Source organism: Gadus macrocephalus, chromosome 14 (genome assembly GCF_031168955.1).
Source record: "Gadus macrocephalus chromosome 14, ASM3116895v1".
Taxonomy (NCBI): Eukaryota; Metazoa; Chordata; class Actinopteri; order Gadiformes; family Gadidae; genus Gadus; species Gadus macrocephalus.
In genome coordinates, this window is record NC_082395.1 from 17,544,853 (window position 1) to 17,557,284 (window position 12,432).

Genomic DNA, 12,432 nt, shown 5'->3' on the forward strand with positions numbered 1-12,432 from the left:
GTTGTACTACCAGGTGCTTTAACTTACATGGTATTTAAATAACTATGCTGCCACCTAGGGGACAGAACGGAGTTAACATCCCCCAAATACTACATTCCAGTGAACACAAACTTAATATACATCTTGCTAAGTAAATAATTTTTAGAACAAATTTCCTGAGCTAACATATATTTAGCCAGATGCCATAAACTCTTATTTATCCATGATACTGAACTAAAAGTAGACTGAAAATTATAAAAGTAGACTATCAATTGGAGGGGTTAGGGTTAGGGTAAGCATTAGAACTTTACCACTAGGTGGTACTAATTAGACACAACCAGGATAATCGAATTTGTTGCAAAGAATCCCATTCATTTCCTATGGCAAATAGCTTTTTGCTCAATAGCTTCCATGGTATGGTACAAAAACACCCCGAACCAATGCAAAACTGTTCTACTAGGTGATTCTAATTAGACACACCCAATGATAATATAATGTGTTGCACCTACAATTTAGATTTTTTGAAAGAATCCCATGGGAGGGGATTGTTTAAAATAATGACATAAAACTATGTTTCTAATTAGTACCACCTAGTATAATTCCCATACCATGGAACTAAGCTATTGAGCAAAAAGCCATTTTCCATAGGAAATGAATGGAGTTATTTATTGACGGTCCCTATGTGAAAAGCAATTTGTCAGGAGCAAGTGGGTTTCCCTTGGTTGTCCGCCGTGACTGACTGAAAGCACGGCAGGAAACTCTGATGTACCCGAAATTAATATGCGAATATCTGTCGAATATCCATCAACAAACTAACTTCCCCACGGTGTCCTATTCTATGTATTTTAGAGCGAACAATCACATGTAATTATTACGGACCGCCTATACCAGAAACATTAACTCAGCTCGTTGTACGTGGGATATCATTCCGTTTTCAATTATAAACATTAATTTCCTAAAATATTTAACATTACGTCCTTTTAGGTATTCCATAGACTACGGGTAACTCTGTGGTACATACAGTACACAACCCTCAGTCAACGATGGCTGCGCCAGCACGACCGCGCATGCCTGAAGGAATGCTGAAAACATTAGCTTTTCGGGACGACGACAGACCCAACACAGCAGTCATTCTTGTTTACCCGTTGTTAACAAAGTAATACTAGTTGAGCGTGAGTGAACGAATGCTTTTGCGGTCGTTGTGTGGGTCTGTGTGTGAGCGAGGCGATGTCCATTTGCGCGTGTGTTTGTGTGGCTAGCTGAATGCAGTTTCCTCTATTTTTCGGTAGACTTGTAGTCTGTGCATCGGATAGCAAATCGCAAGTTCCCACCGCGCTACTACTGGACTTCTAAGCTTTCTTGACACGGAGTCCAACTATGTCGGCGAATAAAACAAAGAAAGTAAAAATGGCTACTAAATCATGCCCGGATTGTGACCAACAGGTAAGCTCTGACGTTATTGATAAAATGCATGCATTATTTGTTTTTAGATATTGGTCTTCCTGATGATGTTGTGTGTGTAGCAGGGTATGGTTACACCATAACATGTTACAAATCCATTATTGAACATAGCATTTCTTGCAGTAGGCCAAGCTTTAAAACGACGGTGCAGGTAGGCTACCTAATTATACCATATATTAGGGGTTAGTTCAACTCTGCAAGCTACCACGTATTTGTGATTAAAAAAATAAATAATAATAGGTCATACCTCCCAATACGACAGACGGGTTAGGCCTACTTTCTTTTTCGGTGTGCGTTTTAATGCGTTGTCTTGCTGTTCGTTTGTCGAATATTTATTTATACAATGGTTATTAAGGGGATGAGATGACATCTGGCCAACATATTAGACAGTCTCTATTGATTAAAATGTATATCTGATCGACCTTGATGGTCATACAATTATCAACGTGTTAAGAAGTCATGACGTTGATTGGTAAGTGGGTTAAATTCACGGCCCAAGCCTGGCACATACCATTAATAGATAACCATATAAGGGGATGTGGGAAGTGGCTGAACTACTTTTAAATAATCATGTTATATATATTTCATCAGTTGGCTGTCATAACCAATCGACGCCCCTGTGGGCAATATACTAAAACGTCAGTCCAAGTCTGTGAATGTAGGCTCATAATATAGTTGGTGCTGCTTGTGTCAATAAAGTGTACCGATTTGTACAATGTATAACTGTATGGCTTCTTATTTCGTTTATTTTTGTGCAAATGTCATAGCTAAGAAATTTTCCATAAAAATAATTTCATAAATTCCCCCCCAAAACATTAGTAATCAAAACATAACCATACCATCTGCTATAAATTGAAAAATGTGCTGTTACACACATGCGGAAGGAGGATTGTTTTAATTTATATTATTCAGATCAGAAGACACATTAGGCATTACATAGATAACTATTCAACTGTTTTGATATCATTGGAGAAAGTTAACCATTATCTCTCGAACCTTATCTTCATAGAACAGGTATAGACTTAAGATTTAGAATTGCCCTATGTAAATAGAGTGCTGTTTTGTCTGTGCCGGTAATGTACCAGCTTGTACCAAACACTGGAAGCAAGCTGGTCAGTAACTTGATCCAGCTCTAATCGCTCACCCAGTTAAGACACCAATATGAGACCCAAAACCCTGTGAGATTCCAACACACGGGAGGGACGATGGCCAGTTCATTGACCTCAGCTGGGAAAGGACAACTCTTGTACCTTTTGCACAAGAGAGAAAAAATGCTAAGTAAAGTACTCATTGCAGCTTCCAGCATATGCACAAAGGTCCCCTCTCTGTCCTGTCAGGCTCTGTCAGGCTCCACAATCCTTTTTTAGACAGGGATAGTTAGCCTAACGGCTGACCCACATGTGCCTGGATATTCGAGACGTTTTAAAAGTCTTCCTTGCTGATGCTTCGCTGGGGCATGACGTCTTCATTCACTGCCTACTGCAGAGTATGAGCCACGCACTGCTAAGAGAGACAGGATCCAGACGTCTCTTGCACAAGTACATGGTTTATTTTAGTTTTTGACCAGCGACTGGGCAGCCAAGCTCAACATGGACATTTTGCTGACACTTAAGTAAAACTGACGGACTATGCGCCATTTAAAAATCATGAACATGGTTTGAATCTGTGTAGTAGATTCATCAAGAAAAAAAGAGTACCAGGAATTGTATAATGTGGGTTGAAGTACCTCAATAAACATTGGAATCCCTGGTCGTCACCTAGGATGGATGGTTATCATGCCATTACCTGGATCATCTTTCTGATTATGTCCTTTAACCTGTTACTGTTGTGTGATGCATTCAATGCAGAGGGATTCTGTGACATTGGGCTGGCTCGCTGCAGCTTTGCTAGCAGCTAGTTCAGGATGTTGAGGTATAAGTGGTCTGATGCACATGGTGAATTACATTTTATGGCCCGAAAGTTTTAGCAGAATTTGCTTCCCGGCCTGGTGGTGAGATTAGTATTTTAGTCATGATAATTTGAAAACTGCATCACCAACTAACAGATACTTGTTACAAAAAGCTACACATGTGAATTTATCACACTGGGGTTAGACCTTCCCAATATCTATTGTCAATGTCAACTCTGTTTTATTGAGACAGCAGCCTCATGTTCCAGCGTCCAATTTAATGATCAATCCTTCTCATGTTTGTTCTTTCTAGATTCCAGTTGCGTGCAAGTCTTGCACGTGTGGCTTTATATTTATTAGCCGGAAGCTGCTCAGTGCAAAGCCAAGTGATCGGCCATCTTCAGCAATAGCAGGTAAAGTCTCTTTTTTTTTTATTCCAAAAAATTAAACATCTCCACATACCTCAAATCTCCCCACTCAGGATTTTATGTGCATGAAGTTAATTAACCCTTAGCAGGGATTAACTTTATGCTCCAGGGATTAAGTGCTAAGGAATTTCAAGTATTTACCGAAATTAATCTGTTCAGTTATTTCTATTCTATTTCTCTTGTCTCAAGATCGTTTCAAAGCATACTGTTACGTCTTCTGCGTCAAGTTATTGATTGTTTGGTGGAGAAGTTTCCATTACCTTTTTCTAACCACTGGTTTTTGCAATGTAATGTCTCTTTTTCAATCATGAAATCAATAACATTCAATACGTGTTGCAAAATACAATTATTTTTAATGCTTGGTAATATTCATCATTGCTGCATTAACTCTTCAGAAAAGTTGGACCCAAAGCGGAGAAGAACGGAGCGCATCCGTCGAGATCACATCGACTCCCCCATGGTGAACGATTTGGAGAACAGGAGACACTCCCGCTCCAACAGCCAGTCAGACCCCATCCGCAGGGGGCGTGGAAGACCCAAGACGGTCGGCCTCAAAAAACCCGAAGAAGAGAAAGGTAACATTGTTTTATTGATTTGAAGGTGGTGCAATACGATGATACATGGCTTGTGTTCTGACTAGGGATGGATATTTGCCCACAAAATAAACATTGAACTTATTGGCTGTTGAGGTGTTTCAAGATCAACTATATTGGATGGGGCTGCACCGATTTGATCAGACAGCAACAGATCATTATTGGCCGATAAATGCTAAATGGATGATTGGTGCTGCTGATCCTCTTGTCAAATGAGAGCTGATCAGGCAATGTAAAATAATTGAGTTTGATATAAATAATGGCAAATTTCATGCTCAAACTCACCTCAATCTTAGGTGCAATTTACCACCATGCATAGCCCAGTACTGAAAATAAGCCCACACATTGCCATCTTCTGGTAGATGCTTTTATTTAGTGTGGAGGCTAAATTTCTTTACAGGCTTTCACTATTTCCTACACAAGGCACTCTCCCTCGTTGCAATTAGATGTGGGGGGTCTATGAATGGTTGATTGACATTCCCTGGTAACCCAAGACTGCGAGTAACATGTTACGCATTGAATAGCATGCATTTAACGGAAATAAACCAATTTGATTCCATCTTAACATCTTATCCTGCGTTTTAAAGCATATGCATTTTAGTAGAGATTTGGACCGTCATTTCAAATTTGGTTACTGTTTTCATTGCTTCCTTCAGTCCTGATTGTGGTTTAGTATGGTAATGCTGCATTAAAAAACAACTTTACATTTTTTATCTACAGAAAAACAGGAGAAGGAAGTCGACATCTATGCAAATCTCTCAGACGAGAAGGCTTTTGTGTTCTCGGTGGCGTTGGCTGAAATCAACCGCAAGATCCTGGGTCAGAGGCTGATATTATAGACGCCACTGCAATATACAGAGCACTTTGAATAAGTAACCTGTAAAACATTGAGAGGAGAGACGGGACAACCAAAGACTATGGGAAATGGCAGCTCCATAAATCTGACTCGCATCGGCGTGCATCAGGTGGATTGATGACATGGATGAAGCCTGCAGTGGAAGTACTCTGTCCTTCTACATGTACTGTTATGTGTCCGGCCTTCATGGGTTAGAAATCCTGAAATTGTCACTTGAAAGACGGCATAATCATTATATATAAGTGCTTCTCTGTGAATATCTTTGCTGAAGCAACAGTTAAAACATAGTTTTGCCTTAATTGATTAATTAAGTCCATGTTAATTGAGAAACCTTTATGGACACTTCATTATAAAAGTGAGCCGTCTAAAGATTTTTAGGGAAATAAAGATGTGGGATGTTGTTGGGAATTATTTTTAATGTTCTGTTCATATTTTGTCATTTAAATATAATCTATCATCGAAAAATGTTGACGTCATTATTGATGTGCATTATGTGGTCCCTGTAATATGTAATCTCTATGAGGTACTTCAATAACTGGTTAATTTTACTGGTCTAAATGTTTTTAACCAATTGCAAGAGGGAGCCACGGCATTGGCGCTATAGTATAGTTTTATTTTAGAGTAAGTGAGCATTTAACTCAACGTATTAAGGCACAGGTAGTTCCGAACCAGCAATCATATATGTAACTAGACATTTAGCGAATGAGCAAATTATTTTAAGCGCATCAAACATAATGAACAGAGGAATTCACATTAGCCTAATTAAATTCACCTGTGACCCCAAACGCGTATATTAAGGGCTACAGCTGGAACTGATTTTCTTTCGACTGTCGCGGTTAAGAATGTTGAGAGTAGTTTAGCAAACTCGCGGACCGGTTCGTTTTAAACCGTTTCATTCTTGCGTAAACCCTCCTGAGCTACAGCCACGCTTGTGGGAGTGACCTCCAACTGAATTCTGTGTGGCCCTCTGACCTTCACATGCAGACTATGCTAATTGACCCTCCAACCTCTGAAAATGTCGCTGGAATTACACTTCAAGGGAAGGGACAGGGCTTTATAGCAGTTCTGGCTCTCTATTTTACACAAGACACTCCCACTTGCTAAAATACTATTAAGGTATGGCTACAATGTTTGATTACCAAATAACTAAGCTGCCGGTAATGGGTAATCTTAGTTATTACTATAATAGCAGGCCTGTCGCACCAGTTATTCAAGTTACTCTTGTGCGCATGTGCCAAGCAGTCCGCAGCTCACACACACACAGCACGCGCAAACATGCACCACAAACACGCGCATACACACCGCATGCACACACCACACACGCAAATGCGCACAAACATACATGGAAACGCACACAAACACATGCACACAAACACACGCACACAAACTTGCAAGCGCACACCGCACGTCAAGACAAAGGCAGCGACACATTCACGGAAGCGCACACACACATGCACACACCGTACGTCAAGACAAAGGCAGCGACACACTCGCCGAGCTAAGACGTTATGTTTTTAAACATAACGGCTCCGCCATCAACACACACGCAGGTAAGAACACACACGCATGCGCACACATTCCAGCGACACTCGCCCAGGTAAGACGTTATGTTTTTTAATATAACTGCTCCGCCATGGTAAGAACACGCACGCACACACCGCAGTGACACACTCACCCAGGTAAGTTACCATAAATTGACTAATTTTACAATGTAATCAAACGCTCACACACTAGCTGCTTTCAGACACGCGTGTAAATCCTGATATTCTCCTGATGTGCCGTATGTGTGAACAACATATCCTGACATTTGTACCCTATAAATCTCCTGAATAATACTACCGCTGAGGTAGTATTTTCTCCATAGGAAATGTAAATTACTTTATAAGTGAATGAGGAGTAGAAAGTCAGTATTTCTCACACCACTTCAATGGGCGTGTTGATGACACTACTGCATGTCATTGAGTGGCCCTCTAAATGGTAATCAGCCTGTTGGCTTTTGTTCGCTGAATGGTTAAAAAATATTAAAATGTTGGGACTGCTTTTAAGAGTAATTTGTGGTGAACGACTGTTATACGTTGTCAAATTATAGACAAAATGTTATTATATTATGGGCTCAGAAATTTGTTACATTATCGACTGGGGTTTCCACATTATTGCTATGGGTTTAATTACAACTAGAGGTTTAGCGTGCGCAATGTGCCCGCGAAAACTCTAGTAAATACAATAGCATGCAATATGATCATTATTTTTTTTTAAATCATGTAATTAAATCAAGGTTTGTACCAGGACGTATCCTTAGATATATATATTCTGTGCTATTCCATGTCAACACCACCATGTGGAGAATGAAAGGTGTCCTACTATTGTACCTACTATATTATTAGTATTATACCAGTTGCAACAATCAAATCACTACATGAATTTGTATTTTGAGAAAGGGCACTCTAATGATGGACTTTTAGATTACATTTTCTGTTCATATTTGACCTTACGAACGACTAGTCACTTGCCCTCTTGCTGCTACCTGGAGTAGTAAAAAGATAAAGTTCAATATGTTTTTTTTGTTAGATTTAGCAGAATGGTATATATACAATGTCTTATCACTTTCTACCTTAACGTGTGACAAATGCTAACTGATTACTTATGTTTTGACAACATTGACAGAACTAATTGCAACCAATTAAATGTTTAATTTAATTTTACACTTGACAAAATCAATTCAGTTGTGTGTCAATTTCAAACAGAACTAGATGGTCTTAAACCTACATACATATATATATATATTTTGTTTTTACTTCAATAAGAGGACATTAAGTTTTCCCTGGTGCTTTGAGCATAGTCAATAGTTCTATTTCACCGTTAATGTTGGATTTACACTGCATTCATTTGAAACAGATAAAAGGCTGAGCTGCTATTGAAAAATAAGGCCCTCTTTGAACGTTCTTTACAAATGATAGTCCTGGACTGTCAAATCAATATTTGTCCATGTTACACATTTAGTACCTGATGATGTCACGTCGACCCGTCAGGTAGCAAGTGCTAAGCCCAAACTAAAGAAAACCCTCACTCATTCAGGTTCTTGGGCTGGACCCATTTGGTAACCCTCTAGTAAACAGTTACCGTGTTGTCCAAGGGTTGATGGAACAGTCACGGTATCATGTAACCTCAGCTCGGCCAACCAACATGATGATTCATCTGCGAGAAGATTCTCCCAGTGTCTTTCGGTAGAGCTAGGCAAAAACAAGAAATGCAAAAACGAATAAAACCTTGAGAATATATAATCCCGGCAATTGGTCTGCTTTTTGTGTAAATTTGGGACCATTTTCGGTGGTGTTTGGTTACAATTTACATATGACAGAATGATGATGAAACGGGAAATAATGTCTATGATTGAGGTGTCAAACAGTTCTGACTGCACCAAACTGTCACCCATCAAATTGCATCGTTCCGATCTTTACACCATGTCTATAAAGCCTATATATAAAATAATGTGCGTCCAATCTCTGTGCCTAAGAATAAAACTGCACACTCACATTTCCTGCATACCCTGCCTAATCTCACACAGCTGCTATCTCCCACAAAGAAGCAACGGTACCCCCATGCGTGCCCATTGGTCCTCGTACCAGAGTACAGGAGGACAAGATAACATGTCAGTAATCATCTTGCTCGGTTGAAGAGCTGGTCTACTTTTCCACTGCGTTCTCCTGGTCTTCGTATTCTCAAATAAATAGCTTAGATGTGCTTCTATTCATCGAAAAAGGACCTGTGGACTAATTAAAGGAGAGATGACCAAGGCTTTGAACTTTTGAATAACAATGGGGACATCTCTTGTGCTGTCAATATTCTTTGTCTGACTACATGCGCACATTCACGGTAAGATGAAGGTAGTAAGATATTAATCAGCATTGACTCTCTGGATGGTGCATCATTTGTTGGGGCTTGTATGTGTTTATTTCTGTATTGTGTACGTCCCTAAACCCTGAATGGAGTGATAAGATAAATGAATGATGGCTTTGTTGACATACAGTTCCATTGGGGTATCGTCATGGAGGCCATCCCTATTGTTCCAACCTAGGATGATGAATACTATTGATAACATTGGGTCTTTCTTTAATAATTCCAGCCACCAGAATTTGAAATAATATTTTTGTTTCTGTATCGTGGAGGGAATGTCGTGAGCCTGCTGAGATTTCTTTCCCTTTCCTGCACTTGTATTTCCTTTGGTTTTTAAAAAGTGCTTCTATTGTATCTTATATTCATTGTTGAAATAAATAAACTAAACTAAAGATTACTACACACCGATGAGAATGCCTGGACACAGCTTTTTACTTCGTCCATGCAAATAGAATTACTCGTGTAACAAGATGCCATTAAATTTTTTGCTGTAAAACAAACAAATCTGCTGTATCTTAACAACTTGTGAATGGTTACTTAGACACAATTTTTAAAGGCAGTTGATATGTGGTAAATCCACACCAGGATTAGAAGTCCTTGATTTGTTTTCAGAGTGAAACCATACTCTGCATGCCCTATTCATTGGAAGTCCAGTAGCTGTTGAGTAACCTTTGGAGGTTGGTGTAGGCCTCCGCTTTCCAACTTGTATTGGATCCAGGCGTTCACCACGGGCAGCACATGCTGCCCATTTGTTTTGTTTTGCCGAAAATTCTATTGAAGCTCAGTAAATCCAACTTGCTCATGTTTTCATTGTACTCTGATTGCTGCAGGTCTTTATACTTAGATTTGTGCACTATCCTTCCTGGCCATCTACATCTTTCGGCTCTTTTGCATGTATGGTAGATGCCATTAGAACTGGCTTGTATCGTCTTAATTAATCCGTGACGTCCACATGTAATGCAATGCTCAGCACTTTACATATTTGTACTACTATTTTAAGGCATACTATTTTCTTTTTTTTTATACTATTTTTTAGGCATACAATGGCACTAAGTTAACGGTATAGTGTATGACGACATGAATGTAGTGAGTGAACGAAATGTTGAATGTATTTTCTTTCTTTATTTATTATTTATTATGTTACCTTTTTAAATGAGACCAATACGTGAGTGCACTGAATTTCGTTGTACTTCTGTCCAATGACAAATAAATATATCCTATCCTATCCTTAGCTATGTTGTGACAGCCAGCCCAGGAGTCCGTCTGACCACAATCATCAGAGCTCTCCTTCCACCATTTACCATTGTTCCTCTTCAATTAGCTTGCATGTCTTTGGCACCCTGTTCTTCATTCTGGTTCCAGTAACAGGAAGCAATAGATCCATTAGGTTGACTGAGGTGCCGTACCCTACAACCCCTACGCCGAAGAGGGTAATGATACCTGGGCACCACGTCACTTGGTTACCCAACAATAATCGGATTGTTTATTCATTTATTTATTTTACAAGGACAATGCACAGCTCATTAGCAGTACCAGAGTTAGCTATAAACTAGAGATTAGAGAGAAGATTGGGTTTAACTGCTCCTTCCAGGTGAGCAAAGACAAGTCTATTAAATGACCTGCTGCCTGGACCAGCTCTGGGGCCATCATTGCTCAGGGTCCCTGTCCCCCCAATTGGAACATGCAGTCTATGTTCCATCAGGTTCACCTGTTGACATTTGACATAGCCCTGTTGCGGCATAGAACTGGATCCCAGGCACCAGATCTGTGAATGACAAGTTCTTCCTTTTGGAACAACATACATCAAATGCTCATCCTGATTTCGTTTCATCCCTTTTGTTATGAAGGCATTCTATGTGGACAACCGGCTATTATTCACGATAGACTGGTTTGGAAGGCATGCATGCCTTCTAAACATAAGAAAAAAATAATAATTTACTTAACTGTTATGTGTATTTTAGACCACCAGGCTTGTTCCTCTTCCTCCAGAGAGCTCAAAGGTACGTACGGTGTAGTTGAGCCACAGCCTCTCCACTGAACCTTTGCGATTAGATGACATAGGGTAGTTTGGCTTTGTGGGCTCCATACAAGCAGCACAGTTCTGGACAACTAAGGGCCTGAATAATGTGCTTCCCCGGGGCCTTGGCGTTTATTGCAGTTTGCAGTTTGGTCTTTTGTTGGAACTCAACAACTACAGCAATCAAAATACACAGATGGGCATCTCATCGCCATCCTAGAAATAGGTTATCCTCTGCTACTACAATGGGTAAGAGGTAACAACGGTATTTTGTTTGCAATACCTCAATATTTAATAAATAAAAGGTTATGTTACAAAGCATCGTATTATATTCGTAACTAAACCAAGTTAAAAAACAACATTGTAAATACTTGCGTAGTGTAGTGTAGTGTAAATAAGTGTTTAATGTAAGCTTTAACAGCTGTATAAAACATTAGATGTTATGTTCCCCATGGTTATGATGACTCACATCAACTTTGTGACACTTCTTCTAAGCTAGTACATGTCATCGAATACGAGTGCTATAATGATCGATGTTGTGTATGAAATGCACCACTCACCATGGCGTTAAGTGTCGAGTAGCTTAGCCCTCTCTTGAATCCAACATCAACATCCACCACTGCGCAGACAGACCTCTTCGTGTCCACACACACACCATGGCTTTAGCGTACCGGTTTCCTTTCGTCATGACGCTGAAATGCCTCCGAAAATGCCCTTGAATGTAAAAAAAGAATAAGAAGACGCATGGGAGCGTCCCCTATGATTTAATCATTTTTCGTCACCCATATTTAAATATTTGTTTTTACAATTTTTTAACAACACTGTGGGAGCAATATCAAAACTGTGAGGGCAATATGGTCTTGTCTCTATTAAATAAATCCACCATAATTATTGATGTATGTATGCATGTAATGTAGCCCTGATTTAACAGATGGCCGTTTACACAATGTTCATTGGCTGTGACGTCAAACCCACCAGTGGAATTCTGCCTGGGTAGGAAAGACAGAGTGGGGAGGGGCCCAGAGTACTGGGTGGATAAGATAACTGGGAGGAGGTGTTTATTTCAGGAGTGCTGTATCGTCAACACATACAGAAATACACCCAGACAAAGAAGCAGGGGGCAAGCATTAGGCCTGCCGGAACTGAATGAACTAAAGGAGACGGAGCAATGTGGAATGCATTCACACCAAAATAGAGCTTATGAAGAGCACGCAGGTTCGGACTAACGAGAGCATCAAAGCTAACCCCCCTCAACCCTGATCTCCAGTCCACTCTTTTCCATTCATTGAACGTCTTTTGAGCCTTGGAAAAAAGCC

General features: G+C 39.9%; 1 protein-coding gene and 1 long non-coding RNA gene across 2 annotated transcripts; one reads left to right on the plus strand and one right to left on the minus strand.

Moving 5' to 3' along the window:
- Nucleotides 1-993: 993 nt before the first annotated feature.
- c14h16orf87 (chromosome 14 C16orf87 homolog) lies at nucleotides 994-5,670 on the plus strand. Its single transcript, XM_060071116.1, has 4 exons — nucleotides 994-1,422; nucleotides 3,642-3,741; nucleotides 4,152-4,331; nucleotides 5,070-5,670. The coding sequence occupies exons 1-4, from the start codon at nucleotides 1,357-1,359 to the stop codon at nucleotides 5,186-5,188; spliced, it is 465 nt and encodes a 154-aa protein (XP_059927099.1). The 5' UTR covers nucleotides 994-1,356; the 3' UTR covers nucleotides 5,189-5,670.
- A 2,318-nt stretch (nucleotides 5,671-7,988) lies between these two features.
- Nucleotides 7,989-12,087, minus strand: LOC132472349 (uncharacterized). Its single transcript, XR_009529062.1, has 3 exons — nucleotides 11,677-12,087; nucleotides 8,320-11,139; nucleotides 7,989-8,289 (listed from the first exon to the last, which is right to left on the minus strand). It is a non-coding gene; the product is annotated as an uncharacterized LOC132472349 (long non-coding RNA).
- Nucleotides 12,088-12,432: the final 345 nt, after the last annotated feature.